Source organism: Trachypithecus francoisi, unplaced genomic scaffold (assembly GCF_009764315.1).
Source record: "Trachypithecus francoisi isolate TF-2019V2 unplaced genomic scaffold, Tfra_2.0 Lachesis_group16, whole genome shotgun sequence".
NCBI classification, from domain to species: Eukaryota; Metazoa; Chordata; class Mammalia; order Primates; family Cercopithecidae; genus Trachypithecus; species Trachypithecus francoisi.
In genome coordinates, this window is record NW_022681461.1 from 95,048,318 (window position 1) to 95,065,502 (window position 17,185).

The window sequence follows — 17,185 nt, forward strand, 5'->3', positions numbered from 1 at the left end:
TGACACCAAATATGCTACCAGAAAAGGGAGTCCTGATTGGGCACCCCAAGAGGTCTTCTTGGATCTCACACAGAAAGGAATTCATCTCCCTCCACCCTATTCCCCGCCCCCCAACACCCCCAGCCCCAGCCTGCCCCGCCCTGCGCCCTCCCCTGCGTCCGCCCCGCCCCGGCCCTGTCCCAGCCGGATCCCGACTGGGTCCATCTTCGGCCCCGCCCCAGGCCCACCCAGCCCCGGCCCCGGCCCCGCCCCACGCCCCTTCAGAGGCCGGGCCCGGACCTACCCCGGGCAGCGGCCCAGGGACCCGCGGCGAGCGGGAAGGGCAGAGTGGTTGCAAGTGGGAAATGACCGATGCCGCGGGGCTGCAGGCGCCTCCTTCCCCGCCCCGGGCCCGGACCTTCGGGGTCACCTGACTCCGACCTGCCCGGGCCGAGCGGCGCAGGGGGCAAAGTCCGGGCCGGGGCCCTGAGGGCGGCTGCCGGCGGTGCGGGGCGGGGTCCTGCAGTTCTGCCCTTCGCAGCTCCAGGCTTCTCCTCTGCTTCCCTCTCCTGCCTCCCACCCCCCGGCGGCGGGGCGACCCTGGGCGCCGGGACGGACCCGCGCGTGGGGGATGCGGGGAGACCCTGGGCGGGGGACCCGAGGGTGGAGGGGGCGGGGCGACCTTGGGCGCTGACCTCAGTCTGTGGGCCCTGGAGCCAGGTGCACAGCGTATCGCTCGAGGCCGTCACCGTCCCGCCCCTCCCACCCCAGCTGTCCTGGACCCAGGGGCAGGGAGAGGCTGGACGCCAGGTGCGCCGGACACAGACACGCCTGAGCACAGCTTCCTCCTTTCTGCTCCGGGAAGTGGGCAGCCAGCCCAGGTGAGGGACCAAGGGGCTGTCCTGGGGGGTTGCCCTGGTCTGGGGGGCTGTCCTGGTCTGGGGGACTGTTCTGTCTGAAGGGGTGTCCTGGTCTGGGGGGCTGTCCTGGTCTGAGGCACTGGTCTGTCTGAGGGGGGTCCTGGTCTGGGGGGCTGACCTGGTCTAGGGGCTGTTCTGATCTGGGGGGCTGTTCTGATCTGGGGGGCTGTTCTGGTCTGGGGGGTTTTTTGAGTGTGGGGGAGGTTGCCCCATCCTCTTTGCCTTCCTGAAGGCTCAGGCCTGTGGGTCTCAGGTGGCTACATCAGGGTGTGGAGTCCCTGTGTTCCTGGCCCCTGTCACCTGTTTGTCCCTAGGAGGTGGCCTGTGGCCTGGGTGCCAGTTGGGGACACAGGCTGGGCCCTGTCTGGACTGGACCGGCCACCTGTCCTCTCTGAGCCTCTGTCATCTATTCTCCTTAAAATGGGCTTTTATCCCCCCAACATACAGAATTCCGTGAGGACCCCACAGCGTGTCCCACTTTCCATGTGCCCAGGAGCCCGAGGTCAGGACCAGGGCAGCACCCATGCCTGCCACTCCGTGTGGGTGCAACGTGTCCTGGGGGAACACGACAGGACACAGTCACATGGGGCTCAGGTGCCAGGACCTTGGCGGGAGTTTCTGGCTTTGACCACTCCTTTGGGCAGTGGTGTGAAGAGGGGCTATAGTGGCACAGGATAGGCTGGGGTAGTTTGAGGGCTGAGACCCCTTGCTGGGCATCCAGGCAGAGGAGGAGGTGGACACCTGGGCCACAGGGCTAGAGAAACCCAGGACCCTCAGATGGCATTCCTGGGTCCACCTCCCTCCCAGGGGCCATCTGGCGCCAGCTAAGAAAGTGCAGAGTCAGATTAGAGAAGCCTTGGGCTGGATTTCCAGAGAAACCGATGTCGTTAAGAAATCTCACTTCTTCCTAGGATGACTGGCCTCACCCTGGGTTCACCCGCCACCCCTTGGCAACAGTCCCCAGGCAGCCCCCTCAGGGCTCCAGAGAGAAACCCCACCCTAGGAGAGCCTGGGGTGGGGACTGCAGAGAGGAGGCAGAGCCCTGGGCCCCAGTGCAGGCTGGAGCTGCTCCTGGGGAGGCTGGCACGGGACAGGCAGGACCAAAGGGTGGGGACACAGGGTGACCCCATCACATGGGGGCAGCTCCGCCAGTCCCATCCAAGGGGGTCTGAGGGGGCTACTTGGATCCTGCTGAGGCTGTGTCCCCTGATGAGGCCCCTGCTGCCCCCCCACCCCCTCCCACAGGGCCCTCTGATGCCCGTGGCACCCCCGGCAGGTGTGGCTCCCAGGGAGTGGTCCTTGGCCACTGGAGGCTGTCTGAGCCCCAGGGATGCCTCTAAGGCCAGTGGCTCTCCAGGGGTGCGTCTCCAGGGAGACGGGGAGCGAAGCCCCTGCCTCTGGAGGGTGGGGTGGGGACACCGAGTGCAGCCTGGGTGCCCACGGCCGTCCCCCGGCAGGAACCAGTACCACCTGCGCCATGGGGCTGTCCCGGAAGGAGCAGGTCTTCTTGGCCATACTGGGGGCCTCGGGGGTCTCGGGCCTCACTGCACTCATTCTCCTCCTGGTGGAGGCCACCAGCGTGCTCCTGCCCACAGACATCAAGGTGCGTCCCCGCCGGCAGGGGAGGCCGGGCTCGGTCCACAGGTATTGCCTCCCACTTATCCCACTGTCTCCCCAGTTTGGCATCGTGTTTGATGCGGGCTCCTCCCACACGTCCCTGTTCCTGTATCAGTGGCCGGCGGACAAGGAGAATGGCACTGGTGTGGTCAGCCAGGCCCTGGCCTGCCAGGTGGAAGGTTAGTGAGCAGTTCTGCAGCCTGGTGCTGGGATCTGCCTGTTGTTGCCTGGCTGGGATTTCCCAGATGCACAGAGAGGGTTTGGAGAGGTTCAATGACAGCCGAGGTCCTGGTGAGCAGTCAGATTCTCATGGCCTGGCCTGGGTCTGCCCAGCATCTGCTGCCTCCGGCCCTGACCCTCTCTGGCCCCTGGTGCTCCCCACCCTGGCACCATGTGGTGCTGGCGGCCGAGGCTGGTAGCCACAGGGGTCCTGCACTCCAGGATCTTGAGAGGGGAAAACAGGAGGCCCCAGATTTGTGTCCTGTGGGCTCTGGTAACAAATTACCACAAGTTGGGGACTTAAAACAATAGCACCTTATTTCTTAGCATTCTAGAAGTCTGAAAACAAGGTCTGGACAGGGCCGCACCCCTCCAGAGGCTCTGGGTTAGGGTCCTTCCTGCTTCCTCTAGCCTGAGCGCTCCACGCAGCCCTTGGCTGGTGGCCACACCAGGTGTCAGGAGGTGGTCACGTCTTTGGGAGCTGCCTTTCAGCCCAGCCAGCCTGTGGGGTCTGGAGCTCTGTCCCTGGCTGCCGTTCCAGGGCCTGGAATCTCCTCCTACACTTCTAACCCTGCACAGGCTGGTGAGAGCCTGCAGGGCTGCCTGGAGGAGGCCCTGGTGCTGATCCCAGAGGCCCAGCATCGAAAAACACCGATGTTCCTGGGGGCCACGGCTGGCATGAGGTTGCTCAGGTGAGGCGGGCATGGCCTTGGCACCCACAGGGCATGGCTGCAGAAGCCATGGTCTCAGCCAGCGTGGCAGGCAGGGTGGGGCCGGGCCCAGGCTTTCAGCCAGCTCCAGCCCCTGGTCCTCTGTGCCCAGGCAGAAGAACAGCTCTCAGGCCCGGGACATCTTTGCAGCAGTCACCCAGGTCCTGGGCCGGTCTCCCGTGGACTTTTGGGGTGCCGAGGTCCTGGGGGGGCAGGACGAAGGTGCCTTTGGTTGGATCACTGTCAACTACGGCTTGGGGACGCTGGTCAAGGTGCCACAGGCAGCCCGAGGGTGGGGGCTGGTCTGTGAGGGGATGGTGTCTGGGGCTGGCTGACCAGGGCAGCGTCCGGGTGGCTGCTCCGAGCTGAGTGGCCCCTTCTGTGCCTAGTACTCCTTCACTGGAGAATGGATCCAGCCTCCGGAGGAGACGCTGGTGGGCGCCCTGGACATGGGGGGTGCCTCCACCCAGATCACCTTCGTGCCTGGGGGCCCTATCTTGGACAAGAGCACCCAGGCCGATTTTCGCCTCTACGGCTCCAACTACAGTGTCTACACTCACAGCTACCTCTGCTTTGGGCGGGACCAGATGCTGAGCAGGCTCCTTGTGGGTCTGGTGCAGGTCAGCTGGCCCTGGGGAGGGTGCAGGGGCTGTGGGAACAGGGCTATGGGCACGGGGCTGGCATGGGTCATCCAGCCCCAGGAAGGGTGCACAGGGCTATGGGCACGGGGCTGGCATGGGTCATCCGGCCCCAGGGAGGGTGCACAGGGCTATGGGCATGGGGCTGGCATGGGTCATCTGGCCCCAGGAAGGGTGCACAGGGTATGGGCACGGGGCTGGCGTGGGTCGTCGGGCCATGGGGAGGGTGCACAGGTTATAGGCGCGGGGCTGGCGTGGGTCATCCAGCCCCGGGGAGGGTGCACAGGGTGCACAGGGCTGCGGGTGTGGGGCTGGTGCTCAGGCCTTCCTGCCCTCTGCAGAGCCGCCCGGCTGCCCTACTCCGTCACCCATGCTACCTCAGCGGCTACCAGACCACACTGGCCCTGGCCCCACTGTATGAGTCACCCTGTGTCCACACCACACCCCCCCTGAGCCTCCCCCAGAACCTCACAGTCGAAGGGACAGGCAACCCTGGGGCCTGCGTCTCAGCCATCCGGGAACTTTTCAACTTCTCCAGCTGCCAGGGCCAGGAGGACTGTGCCTTCGACGGCATCTACCAGCCCCCGCTGCAGGGCAAGTTCTACGTGAGCTCCCACGCCGCCCCCACCAGGGGTCCTGGCTTCCTTGTGGGGCCCCAGGTGCCCATCTGACTGCAGCAGGCCCAGGAGGGGCCCAGGCTGGCTCTTGGGGGCTCTGGGAGCCCGGGTGGGGTGGGGATCTGACCCAGCGTAGCCACAGTAAAGCACAGCCGCCTCCTTCTCGCCCAGGCCTTCTCCAACTTCTACTACACCTTCCACTTCCTGAACCTCACCTCCGGGCAGTCCCTGAGCACGGTCAACACCACCATCTGGGAGTTTTGCCAGAGGCCCTGGAAACTGGTGGGTGAGCCCTGGGTTCCCTGGCTGCAGCGAAGGTCCCTGAGGGGGCAGGGCTGCCCCAGGCAGGATGCTGGAGCCTCATTCTGGGCAGCGTGGCCGGCAGGGCCGGGGGAGGCACGGGCAGAGGACAGCTCTAGGCCGTGCCGCTCCAGGTAGGAGGCTGTGGCCACAGCTGCCCCTGGGCCCAGTCTCTAGCCTGCCAAGAGCAGCCCGCACCATTTAACTGGTCAGTGGGGGCCAGGGAGGGGCTCTCTACCACTGCCCAGCACCCTCTGGTTGTCTGGGTGTCAGGTTGGTCAGGGCAGATGGGGCGGCCCCCCATGACTGAGGATCGGGGGCCCTCACCTGGTGCCTTGGCCTCCTGGGCCCCAGGTGGAGACCAGCTACCCTGGGCAGGACCGCTGGCTGCCAGACTACTGTGCCTCAGGCCTGTACATCCTCACCCTCCTGCATGAGGGCTACAGGTTCAGCGAGGAGACCTGGCCCAGTCTCGAGTTCCGAAAGCAGGTCAAGTGACTGCCTCCCCTGGGCGTGGGCGGGTCGTGGGCATGGGCGGGTCGTGGCCCTGGGGTAGCTGCCCTGCAGCCCTGAGCAGCCGTGTGTCCTGCAGGCGGGCGGTGTGGACATTGGCTGGACACTGGGCTACATGCTGAACCTGACCGGGATGATCCCCGCCGACGCACCGGCTCAGTTGTGGGCAGTGAGCTACGGCGTCTGGGTGGCCAAAGTGGTGTTCATGGTGCTGACCCTGGTGGCGGTGGTGGGGGCTGCCTTGGTCCAGCTCTTCTGGTTGCAGGACTAGTGGGAGGCGGAGGTGGGCCCCCACAGAGCCCACAGGCAGCTGCGTCCCGGATGCTAGAGCCTTCCTGAGCCCTGAGCCCTGTGGGGCCTTGCTCTGTGGCTCTGCCCAAGGTCAGCCACCTCCAGGGCACCCTCGGGGTGGTGCTGTCCACAGAGCTGCATGGCCTCCCCTCCCAGCGTCCCTGGCGCCCGCCCCCTCCCACACTGGGCTTCCAGGGCCTTGGTGCCTTCTGCACACAGGCCGCCAGGAATCATGGTGTCTGCAAGCTGTGTGACTGCAGGGCCACATACTGCCTGCAAAGGGGGCAAGACCACAGAGGCACAGGGGTCCTGCTCCTGACAGGGCCTCAGGAAGGATGGAGAGGGGCGGAGGGGAGGGAGCTGCCTCAGCTGGATCCCCGCTCTGCCTGCTGCTGCAGGAGTCCAGACCTGCGGGCTTCTCCTGGGCCAGCCCAGCCTCCCACACCCACTTGGAGGGTTATACTGTAGTGAGGGTTGTTTTTATTAAAAGCATCATATACACAGCATTGCTAGGGCTGATCTCCCTGCTGGGATCGGGGCAGGCAGCCGGGGGCTCCTGACATCCGAGGGCCGGCGGGGACCACGAAGCACTTGGGGAAGATGCCGATGCGGCCGTCACAGTGGCCCTCCAGCCATGCCTCGTCCACTGCAAGGGGGATGTTGGGCTCTGCAGGGCGCTACCCAGACGTAGCACCCAGACGCCTCTGGGTGCCACGTCTGCTCACGGCATAGGCCAAGCCGTAAGCCCCCCACACCCCGGGCACCCCAGTGCTGCCTGGGAAGGGCCATGCCCACCCTACCTTCACACAGGACGTCCACCGTGTCCCCCTGTCGGAAGCCCAGGTCCTCTGGCCCCTGGGCTGAGTAGCCGTACTGGGCCACCACCTGGTAGAGGACCGGCCGGCCCCCAGCTCCCTGTGGCAGGAGAGTGGGCTGCAGGTCGGGCTGGGCACTGGGAGAAGGGGCCTCCACTGCCCCTCAGGTGCCCCTGCCCTGCCCTCGGCTCACCCTGCACTGCAGCTGCAGACCCCTGGGGCCGGCAGCCGCGTCCAGCCAGGCCCTCTGCAGCGACTCCTCCTCAGGGATGGGGACCCACTGCCCATCCTCACCTGGGGCTTGGTAACTGCAAAGAGGTTTCTCAGAGGGGGCCTTCAGGGTGGGGCCTGCAGGGAGGATGGTGACCTCTGCCACCCCCTCTTCCAGCAGCTGCCTCAGTCGGGGCGGTGCCCAGCGCAGAGTCCACCCCCACCCCTGCCCAGTTCCGCCGCAGCCAGCAGGGGCTTTCTGGCCCACCTGAGTTGCCCAAGCTGGGCCTGGTGAGGGAGGGCCTGGCCCAGCAGTGCCCGCAGGCTAGACAAGTCGGCTCCTCTTCGTGCCCTCAGGGCCACGGTGAAGGCGCACTGCACAGTGACAGTCACCAGGGGCTCAGAGCCCCCCGCACCTGTTCCCTGGGGCCAGGCAGGAGGGTGAGGGATGGCCACTGAGGCCCAGGGTCTGGTCAGGGCCGTCTTCAGCCCGAGGGGTGTGGGCAGAGACTGGGCAGGTGAGGGGGGCTTGCAAGCCTTGATTCTGAGGGATGGGGTTTGGCCTCGGCCTCCCTCAGGTGACTGACAGGTGAAGGGTCTGGAGCCTCTTACCCCAGCACCCGCGGGGTCCTCACAGGGGCCGGGGCCAGGCCCCCCCGTTGCTGGCGGCCCTGCAGGACAGAGTAAGGACTGACACAGCCACTCCTACAGTGGGCCCTGTGTGACAGCAGCTTCCTCCCTCACCTGGGGACCCCACTGCTGAGGACCCTCATACCTGGGGAGAGAGGAGCCTGTTTGCCAACTTGCTCCACCTGGGGCCTCTGCAAGAGAAGCACAGGGTGGGTGGGCCGGGGTGGTCAGGTGCTGGAGGCCGGTACTGTCCTAGCAGAGCCCACGGCAAGGGTGTGGCCTGTGTGCCCGGCCAGCGCCCAATAGGCGGCCTGCCCACAGTCAGCTGCCTTAGGATGGGGCTGGGTTCCTGCAGGCCTAGAGGCTGCCTGTCACCAGGAGGGAGCACCGCGTCCCCCCAGGCCCACCGAGGTGGCAGCTCAAGGTGGGTGGGCTCCCCAGTGACCCCAGGAAGCTGAGGACCCAGTCCCTGGTCCCCAGCCTCTGTGTGGGCTGCACATTAACTGTGCGCCCTGAGTTGGGCACCAAGGAGGGGACGAGTTCACCGCCTGTAAGTCACAAAGTCACAGCCTGGTGCTGGCTGGACCCTGAGGGTCAGGTGTTGTTGTTGTTGTTTGAGATGGAATCTCGCTATCGCCCAGGCTGGAGTGCAGTGGCACGATCTCAGCTCACTGCAAGCTTTGCCTCCTGGATTTACACCATTCTCCTGCCTCAGCCTCCTGAGTAGCTGGGACTACAGGCGGCCGCCACCACGCCTGGCTAATTTTTTGTATTTTTAGTAGAGATGGGGTTTCACTGTGTTAGCCAGGCTGGTCTCGATCTCCTTACCTTGTGATCTGCCTGCCTCGGCCTCCCAAAGTGCTGGGAATACAGCGTGAGCCACCGCGCCCGGCCTTTTCTCTTCTTTCCTTTCCTTTTTTTTTTTTTTTTTTTGAGATAGGGTCTTGCTGTATCACCCAGGCCAGAGTGGAGTGGCACTGTCATGGCTCACTGCAGCCTCCACCTCCCAGACTCAAGCGATCCTCCCACCTCAGCCTCCCACAGTGTTGGGATTACGGACATGAGCCGGTGTGCCCTGGCCTCAATTGTAACTTACTAGATTTATCAGATGGTTGAAATTGCCTTAGGTTAGGAAGGATGAGGGCTTAAAGGCCCATCATGGGAACTGGGTGAATAGTTCCAGACCCAGAGGGAATTGAGTGAAGCAGAGCTTGGAGGGCGCCCTTGCCTCTAGGATGCCATAGTTAAACTAGAAGTGGGCATCCGTAAAGAGAGAGTGCCAGGGCTGCTTCCTGACCACATCCTCAGATGCGCCCAGCATGAAATGCAGGTGCCTTCTCTGGGCCTCCTGAATCCTGCAGCAGAGCCCCCGCCCACGGCTGCCACCCTTCTGCCACAGCTGGGTTCCTGCCTTCCTCCGCCTCTCCCTAGGTGCCAGGGGCGTCTGGGAGGACTGGGGAGATGGAGTCGCTGCTGGGCCTCCATGTGGGGGCAGGAGCCTTGGGGCCCCTCCAGAGCTGTCCTGCCTCCTGCCTGTCCCCAGCTGGATCACTCCTGGTCACTCCCACCCCAGTGGGAGGGGAGGGGCCATGGCCAGCCTGAGGTGGTCCTGGGGGCTGAGGGCCTGCAGGGCTACCTGGATGTCTCCACTCTCTCCTCTCTCTAGGAGAGAGACACCACCTCTCTCCTGCCCTGATGGCCGGCGCCCTCTCGCCTCGGGCACAGCCAGGCACTCTCCCATCTGGCTGGGCTGGGCCAGGACCACGGGTGAGCCTGGCCCCGTCTACCCCGCAGTGAGCTGCTCCCTCCACCCTCATGTTGGTTCCACTGTGGTCCCCGGTCCGCAGAGGCAGCAGAAGCACTGAGCCCCAGCAGGGGAAGAGGCCCAGGCCTATGAACCTGCTCCTGGTAGGCGGTTGACGTGCAGCGGTCAGCACCGACCTCTGTCTCTGCATCGAGGGGGCTCTGGTGGGTGCCAGCTCTTGGGGAGTCCATGATTGGGGACCTGGGAAGAGGAGGGAGGCTCTCAGGCCCGGCCCATCTGAGTGCCCTCCTGTGCCCGGTCCAAATGGTCCCATGGTGAGGGCCTCTGCCCGCAGGAAAGGGATGTGCTCGCAGGGCCCAGCTGGCCCCTCCTACCTGGTATCGAGGTTCACTCCCAGTCCCTGTGGATACAAAGCAACAACCTCGCTCTGGTAAAGGGTCGGGGGCTGCCCTCCCTCCTCCCGAACTTTGAAGAGTGGTTTCCCCAGGTCTCACACAGGGATGGGATGGCCACCCCACACCTCCCATCAGAGGAACTTTGCGGCCCCAGGAGGGCTCCGAACTTGTGCAGTGTTTTTTTCCCACAAAGCTGGGTGAGGCCAGGCAGGGCCTGAGGGGCCGCACACCCACCTGTGGCTGCTGAGGGCGGACACCCCACCGCTGGTCATCGGGGATGGCAGAGGCCACCACCTGGTGGGGACAGTGGGGGCTCTGGGTCAGGGATCATTGGCCTGGTGGGGTCTCCCTGCAGCCCGCCCCACCGCACCTGGCAGCTGTAAGTCCCGGGGGGCTGGGCGACAGCTGCCCACGCCCGGCCCTGGTCTGCCACCATGGAGGGAAATGTCTGATGGAAGGAAACATCTGCTGCAATATTAACTTACTTTTAGCACAACCTTTTTTTTTTTTTTCTTTTTTTGAGACAAAGTCTCTCTCAGTTGCCCAGGCTGGAGTGCAGTGGCTGGATCTCAGCTCACTGCAAGCTCCGCCTCCCGGGTTCACGCCATTCTCCTGCCTCAGCCTCCCAAGTAGCTGGGACTACAGGCGCCGCCGCCACGCCCGGCTAATTTTTTGTATTTTTAGTAGAGACGGGGTTTCACTGTGTTAGCCAGGATGGTCTCGATCTTCTGACCTTGTGATCCGCCCGCCTCGGCCTCCCAAAGTGCTGGGATTACAGGCCTGAGCCACTGCGCCCACGTTTAGCACAACTTTAAAAACATTTTTGTTTCTTATAAACAGCCCTCTACTGTGATATGCGGACTCTAAGTTAATGCATTAACACAGCTCAGAGCCCGGTTTCGCCCACCCCTAGGCCTCCCGCGCTGGGCAGCTGCACTGGGCCACACAGGGGTCAGCCTCCGGGGAGCAGTGCAGGCAACTGAGGGGGCGTGGTCAGTCAGGGGCGTGGTCACTCAGGGGCGTGGCCAGCCAAGGGTGACCCAGTCTTCGTCCACCAGGAGTTCTTCTCCACGTTTCACCCCCTGCCTTTGGGGGTGAGCAGCTCCCCATTCCTGTGAGTCTAGGGGTGTTGCCTGGCCCTGTGCGCGTGACACGGCCCAGATCATCAGACTGCAGCCCCCACCCCCGCGAGACCTTGCTATCTGTGGCAGGGACACAGGGACCCCCTGGGACCTCGCTATCTGTGGCAGGGACACAGGGAGACACAAAGGCACGAAGGGACGCAGACAGACGCAGTGACCCTGGGAGGCTGCAAGGCTGTGGCTGTGGCCATGGCCCAGGCTGGGTGGGGGGTGGCACCCGCAGCTTCCTTGTTGGGAGAGCTGGAGCCCCCTCCTATGCAGCTGGCTCTAGTGGGCTCTGCCTCCAAGTTGACAGCCCCATTTAGGGCACTGCCCCTTGCCCTGGGTGCCAGTTTGAGGATGGCTGTGGGCCCACTCTCTACCCTCCTGGCCTTTACGGTGGCCTGGACTGCACACCCCTCCTTCCCTGGGAATACAGTTCGAGGGCTCAGCACCGGCTGCAATGCCCCAGGACGCCGTCCCCATCTTTACCTTGGCCTTGCCCAGGAAATCCACAGGCTCCAGGTGCTCCAGATGCCGCCGGTAAGGCCGGAAGACCTCGCCCCTGGGAACCTGCCGTGGCGGCAGTGAGCCCTGTCTCTGGAGGGGGTGGGCATCCAGCAGATGCAGATGGAGTGACCAACCAGGCCTGCAGCTGCAGAGCCCCTGCGCCTTGGAGCAGCAGGGGCCGCTTGGGCCCCCCGCCCCCTTCCCGCAGGCCACAGGAAGCCCCCGCCTGGCACCTGAAAGTGGGCACTAGGGCCATCTCCCTCCAGAAGCTTCTTCGTCTCATGAAATTGGTCTTGTGGGGTTGTGGTAGGCACCAGCCCAAAACCATGACTGGGCGGGCACTCCTCACCTGCACTTGGTCCAGGGCTGAATCCAGGCTATTCAGGGACCCCTCCGGCCAGTTGGACATGGCCTCCCTTAGGCTGCCGGCCGCCTCTGTCCAGAGCCCCAGCTGGCACTGTGCTGATGCCACATTGTATAGCACCTGGGAGTGGGGCCAAGGTGATGGCAGGGGCCTGAATCCCCACCCAGACTCTCCCCCGTTTCCCCACCCAGCTCCTCCCTCAATCCTCCCACCCAGCCCCTCCAATTCCTCCACCCAGCTCCTCCCTCAATCCTCCTAACCGGCCCCTCCCCCATCCTCCCACTGGGCTCCTCTCCCAATCCTCCCACCTGGCCCCTCCCCTGGTCCCCCCACCCGTCCCCTCCCCCAGTTCCCCTACCCGGCCCCTCCCCTGCACCATTCTGTGTCCTGGGCTGGCGGGCCCCCACCTGACTTTAACCCTGGCTGCAGACCCACACTGGTGGGCTTTCCCTTCCAACTTTCCATCCTAAGACAATGCTATTCCCAGAAGGCTTCAGGGCAGTGTGTTACCGGGGTCTGGTGGGGGGACCCTCTCAGTGCCCCTCCCTCAGTGCCAACACGTTCCAGGCAGCCAGGAAAGGGCTGGGGGCACAGTGGAGGGTTGGCACAACCCCCTGCCTGCTCCCTGCCCACCCAGCGGCCTTTCGCCTCTGTCCTCCTCCTGGGTGGAGCCACCCCTGGTGGCCTGAAATGGCACAAAATGGTCCCTCCACCTCCACTGCCACCAGAACCTCCTGTGGGTCAAGGAGTGGCCAGGGGATTCCATGGCACCAAGAGCTTCGGGCAGAGGCACTCCCCAGTCCACAGGGCCCTCCTGTGACGGTGCCATCACCCATGGACACCCCACAGCCAGCAGCACAGTGAGCCCTGCCCAGCCTCACCTCCCAGGCTTGCAGCTTGAACCGCAGGCCCAGCTGTGTGTAGTCGATGGCAGCGTGGCCCCTCAGCTGTGCCAGGGCCAGCCGGAAGTCAGACAGAGCCTCCTGGAACCTGTGGGCAGCCGGGGTCCCCTCAGTGGCGCAGGGCGGAGACGGGGCTGGGGCTGGGCAGTTTTCACATCCAGCCCCGCTCCAGCAACCCCCAACACCTGGTTCCAAGGAGACCTGAAGGAGGGCAGTGCGGTGCCTGTCTCCACACTCAGGTCTAGGTACGTGGGCCAGGGGTCCATGCACATGTGTGCTGGGGCTCCAGCATTTTCCCAGCTCACTCAGCTTCCTGGGCCCCTGCCTACCCCCAAGCCTCTCTTCTGAACTGTGCAGAGCACCCTGGTTATTTCCCCTCCTCTTCGCAGGCCCCCCACCCCAAGGGGGCAACCCCTCCAAACTCTGAGCCTCCTTCCAAGCCTTGCTGGAGCTCCCCAGCGCCTGCCGGAAACACTTCTCCTTCAGGCGGGCCTCCCGTGCCCATCTGAAGGAGAGGCTGCCCCCAGAGGGGTCTGGGTGGTCATCCAGAAAGGCAGAGTCCCACAGCCATCATCCTGAATGCTGGCTCTTCAGTCAAGGAAGAGATGGCTTTTGCGTTCACCTGCCTTTCTGAAAGGCAAAATATCTCGAGATCCTGGCTCTCTGGGCGACTGCATATGTGGTGGCCCCTGAAGCCTTTGATGGATCTTGTTAGAAGATGGGTTGCTCATCTTGGTGTTTTGATGACCAGTGATAAAGCCAGGTGCACACAATCACCATCCAGAGTCTATGCACGTACGTCTTCCCCCTTCTGACTTAGCTCCTCACGAGCACTGTCATCTGCTCGTAGCTGTCACACCCGTGAACCTGTCGCTAGAGTGCATGAATTTGTGCTTGAAAAAATATGTATGTTGGCAGGGTGTGGTGGCTCATGCCTGTAATCCCAGCACTTTGGGAGGCCGAGGCGGGCGGATCATGAAGTCAGGAGATCAAGACCATCCTGGCTAACATGGTGAAACCCCGTCTCTACTAAAAAAATACAAAAAATTAGCCGGCGTGGTGGCGGGCACCTGTAGTCCCAGCTACCCGGGAGGCTGAGGCAGGAGAATCGCTTGAACACGGGAGGCGGAGCTTGCAGTGAGCCAAGATCCGGCCACTGCACTCCAGCCTGGGCGACAGAGTGAGACTCTGCCTCAAAATAATTTTTAAAAAGTAAATAAATATCTTTTACAGAATTTTATTTTTTCTAGAATTATATTTTTTGGGATTTTAGACTTCAGGGGTTTTGACATTTAGGATTGCAAGGCTTTCGGGACTGTGATCCACTTCCCCACAGAGCCTGCCCTCCTGGGAGGGGCCTTTGAGCATCAGGCAGAGAGGCCGAGGCAGGGCCTGGCCTGCAGTCCCAATGGTCTCCCTTCCCTCATTCCTCCTTTAGGAAGGGACATGGTGCAGAGGGCCCAGGTGAGCAGTGAGGACCCGACCACCTGTGTTCAAGGGTGGTGTTCAGCAGAGGTGAGGGCCACAGTCTCTGCCCAGGTTTCCCTGGAGCCAGGAACCATGGAGGAGGTGGTGGGCAAGAGGAGGGAGCAGGTGGAGAGGGAGGAGAGGGGGAGTGCAGGAGTGGACTCTGCAGGGAGACAAAGGGCCGTCAGAGAAGGAACAAGGCACCCCTGTACTCACCTCGCCAGCTGGAAGTTGGCCACTCCTCGCTGGAAGAAGCCAACCGCCATGCAGGTGTCCTTGGTCACGGCTTGGTCAAATGCCTGGGGACAAAAATGCCCACGGGATGCCAAGGTCCGTAACCTGGTCACACAGCATCACAGATACAGTGTGATCGGTGCCAGGGCCACAGAATCCCATCAGCCCCTCCTGCTCCTGTCCAGAGACCTTTGGAGGCTCCTGCCTAGGCAGGGCTGTTGCCACTCAGGCTGCCACAGCCCACCCAACCCCAACCCGTCCAGGGTGCAAAGCCCACTGAGGTGCTGCTAAAACTGATTTGTTTACCTTGAGCACAAGGACAGAGGCTGGAAAAAGGTGTTCCAGTGTGTTAATAATAGTTACCTCGGGGGGTGGGGTTATACGAGACTTTTGTCTTTTAAAAATCTTTTTTTTTTTTTGAGACGGGGTCTCGCTCTGTCACCAAGGCTGGAGTGCAGCGGCTCGATCTCGGCTCACTGCTGCCTCCACCTCTGGGTTCAAGAGATTCTCGAACTCCTGACCTCAGGCGACCTTGGCTGTCACACACTGGAGATGAGATAACACAGCCCAGATCCCAGAGTCACCAGTTAAAGAACTGCATTACAGGCCGGGCATGTTAGCCCACACCTGTAATCCTAGCACTTTGGGAGGCCGAGGCAGGTGGATCACGAGGTTAGGAGTTCGAGACCAGCCTGGCCGACATGGTGAAAACTTGTCTCTACTAAAAATACAAAAATGAGCTGGGCATGGCAGTACGCGCTTGTAGTCCCAGCTACTCGGGAGGCGGAGGCAGCAGAATCGCTTAAACCAGGGAGGCGGATGTTGCAATGAGCCGAGATCATGCCACTGCACTCCAGCCTGCAAGACAGAGCAAGATTCTGTCTCAAAACATAAAATAAAAATCCTTTTTGGATAGTTCATGCAAAATGACACATGGGTTTATCTGTGTGTAAAGCACAGCTCTTCCTTAAACCAGACTCAGAAAGCACATAGAATGTTCTGAACAGGGACTGTGGCCATCAGTTAAATGTGTGTGACAGGAAGGGTGCTATGGCCTCTCTTTCACAAATCTGGCTGAGCGGGGTCTTGTCGCTGAACCAAGTTCACACAGGTGTGAAGTGTGGCTGCTGAGCACAGGCATGCAGCCCTGATGTGGGGTGGCTGCTCAGGGCCGGCAGAACCCACCTGTCTTCCCCAAGCGTCACGCAAGGCTTCTACCAAGAGACAGCAGTTCCAGCAACACCCTCTGCACCCTGGCCTGCCCCTCAGATGATCGGTTTTATGAATCATAGCTGTTCCATCCTCTTTCCTAAGTTCCTATATTCCTAATAGCATATGCTGTGATTAGTTGTATTGACTTTCACCGTGTCCTCTCTCTGTAGTGAAACCAGGCATATGAGCATGAGGTGACTGGGTTAGCCCCAAACATAGGATTTGTTGCTGAACCACCTGGTGTCTAATGATTACATTCCCTTTCTTGGATAACATTTTAAAATGAAATCATTGTGGATGGGGCAGCGTGGCTCACGTTTGTAATCCCACCAACTTTGGGAGGCCAAGGCGGGTAGATCACCTGAGGTCAGGAGTTCAAGACCAGCCTCACCAACATGGTGAAACCCGTCTCTACTAAAAATACAAAATTAGCCGGGCAGGGTGCTGGGCGCCCCTAATCCCAGCTACTAGGGAGGCTGAGGCAGAATTGCTTGAAATCCGGAGGCAGAGGTTGCAGTGAGCCAAGATCGCGCCACTGCACTCAAGTCAGCCTGGGCGACAGAACAAGACTCCATCTTTGAAACAAAAAAATGGAATCATTGTAAAGGTGACTGTAAATTTGTACGAAGCTTTAAGACACAAGAAAGGGGAGTCTCATGCGCTTTGCCCAGTCTCCTCCAAGGGGGATATTTTTCGAGTCAGGGGCGTGGAGACCCTCTCACAGAGCAAAGTTCCCTCTCCTTTTCATCGCTGCTGTCACCAAGCCTTCAATAACCGTGGGCACCTGCCTGCTTCTGCAGGGTGCTTGGGACTGAGCGTGGGGGCAGCGCTGGTGTTTGGAATGCGCAGGTACAGGCGGCCTCGGAACGGGGGCGGGCGCAGGAAGGGCAGCGGACTCCTTGCAGGGCCTTGGCCGCTGCACCCGGGCACCCTGGACTCCTGGCTGTTTCAGGGAGTGGGCTGGGGGACGGCTGAGGGCTCAGAGGAGGAGACTGACCCGGTCTCCTGGCCATGACCACAGGTGCAACGCTTTCCCCTTGCGGCAGGGAGGCCCCTCGGGCCTGACCCAGCCCAGCAGCTTCCTCCTTCCCGGTGTGAGTCACCCTCGGGCCCCGGCCTCTGCCAGTAACCGCCGCGCCCCCCAGCCCGGCCTCGCTCAGCTCAGGTGCGGCCCCCACTGCTCGGCTCCCACCTGCCGGGGCGTTCGCTGGGTCGGGGGCTGCAGGACGACCCCGTCACCATCGGGGAGGGGCGCAGAGCCCTCCCCAAGGGCTCGAGGCGGAGACATCGTCCGCACCGGCCTCCCCACGCCCCGCTCACCCTCAGCGCGGCCTCGGCGTCCCCGGCCAGCAGGTGCACGCAGCCCGCGTTGAAGCACAGCCTGGCGGGCGGCGCCGGGACGCCCAAGAAGAGGTGCAAGGCGTTGGCCCAGTCCCCGCGATCCACGGCCTGCGCGCCCAGGTGCCAGGCGCGCACCAGGTCCCCCAGAGAGGCCATGGCGGCCCGTGGCAGCTCGAGGAGGAGCTGGGATCCCGCGGAGGGGCAGGCACCGGGAGGCGGCGCGGGGCTGCGGGGCCTGGGAGGCGGGCAGAGGAGCGACAGCCGCGCGCCAGGTGCAACCCCGCTGCCCCACAGCGCCCCCTGGCGGCAGGCGCCCGCTCCTCCCCGGTAGGGCCCCGCCCCCGCCCGGGACCTCCTGACCACGCCCCGCCTGAAACGGCCACGCCCTCCAGCCCTCCGACCACGCCCGCCTCCC

General features: G+C 62.9%; 2 protein-coding genes across 18 annotated transcripts; one reads left to right on the top strand and one right to left on the bottom strand.

The window, feature by feature from the left end:
• The first annotated feature begins 310 nt into the window (after positions 1-310).
• ENTPD8 (ectonucleoside triphosphate diphosphohydrolase 8) lies at positions 311-6,310 on the top strand. Of its 9 annotated transcripts, none has more exons than XM_033238386.1 (11): positions 774-860; positions 1,347-1,401; positions 2,357-2,502; positions 2,578-2,695; positions 3,277-3,427; positions 3,558-3,717; positions 3,835-4,065; positions 4,425-4,688; positions 4,872-4,982; positions 5,355-5,489; positions 5,593-6,310. In XM_033238386.1, exons 2-11 carry the CDS (start codon positions 1,383-1,385, stop codon positions 5,782-5,784), a joined length of 1,527 nt encoding a protein of 508 aa, XP_033094277.1. In that variant the 5' UTR covers positions 774-860; positions 1,347-1,382; the 3' UTR covers positions 5,785-6,310. The 9 variants fall into 9 exon arrangements, 7 of the variants coding, with proteins under 7 accessions (XP_033094275.1, XP_033094276.1, XP_033094274.1 ...); XM_033238388.1 differs by having other exon boundaries at positions 812-860; positions 1,347-1,583; XM_033238387.1 differs by lacking the exon at positions 1,347-1,401 and having other exon boundaries at positions 768-860.
• NOXA1 (NADPH oxidase activator 1) lies at positions 6,265-17,059 on the bottom strand. Of its 9 annotated transcripts, none has more exons than XM_033238396.1 (14): positions 16,750-17,059; positions 14,200-14,282; positions 12,496-12,604; positions 11,600-11,734; positions 11,233-11,340; positions 9,854-9,913; positions 9,599-9,624; positions 9,401-9,464; positions 7,605-7,650; positions 7,442-7,500; positions 7,098-7,252; positions 6,813-6,927; positions 6,605-6,719; positions 6,265-6,450 (listed from the first exon to the last, which is right to left on the bottom strand). In XM_033238396.1, exons 1-14 carry the CDS (start codon positions 16,924-16,926, stop codon positions 6,314-6,316), a joined length of 1,389 nt encoding a protein of 462 aa, XP_033094287.1. In that variant the 5' UTR covers positions 16,927-17,059; the 3' UTR covers positions 6,265-6,313. The 9 variants fall into 9 exon arrangements, with proteins under 9 accessions (XP_033094287.1, XP_033094284.1, XP_033094285.1 ...); XM_033238393.1 differs by adding an exon at positions 16,427-16,636 and having other exon boundaries at positions 7,098-7,500; positions 9,359-9,464; positions 16,750-16,892; XM_033238394.1 differs by adding an exon at positions 16,427-16,621 and having other exon boundaries at positions 7,098-7,500; positions 9,359-9,464; positions 16,750-16,882.
• Between the last annotated feature and the right edge of the window lie 126 nt (positions 17,060-17,185).

What these genes read in the sequence shown, in the direction of transcription:
- ENTPD8 (XM_033238383.1), top strand. Translation starts at nt 352, where the DNA reads ATGCCGCGGGGCTGCAGGCGCCTCCTTCCCCGCCCCGGGCCCGGACCT. An exon ending in GAAGTGGGCAGCCAGCCCAG is followed by an intron (nt 861 to 2,577) that starts GTGAGGGACCAA and finishes CTGTCTCCCCAG; the next exon opens with TTTGGCATCGTGTTTGATGC. An exon ending in CCTGGCCTGCCAGGTGGAAG is followed by an intron (nt 2,696 to 3,314) that starts GTTAGTGAGCAG and finishes AACCCTGCACAG; the next exon opens with GCTGGTGAGAGCCTGCAGGG.
- NOXA1 (XM_033238390.1), bottom strand. Translation starts at nt 16,926, where the DNA reads ATGGCCTCTCTGGGGGACCTGGTGCGCGCCTGGCACCTGGGCGCGCAG. An exon ending in GCCAACTTCCAGCTGGCGAG is followed by an intron (nt 12,605 to 14,199) that starts GTGAGTACAGGG and finishes GGCTGCCCACAG; the next exon opens with GTTCCAGGAGGCTCTGTCTG. An exon ending in GGTGGACGTCCTGTGTGAAG is followed by an intron (nt 6,451 to 6,604) that starts GTAGGGTGGGCA and finishes TCCCCCTTGCAG; the next exon opens with TGGACGAGGCATGGCTGGAG.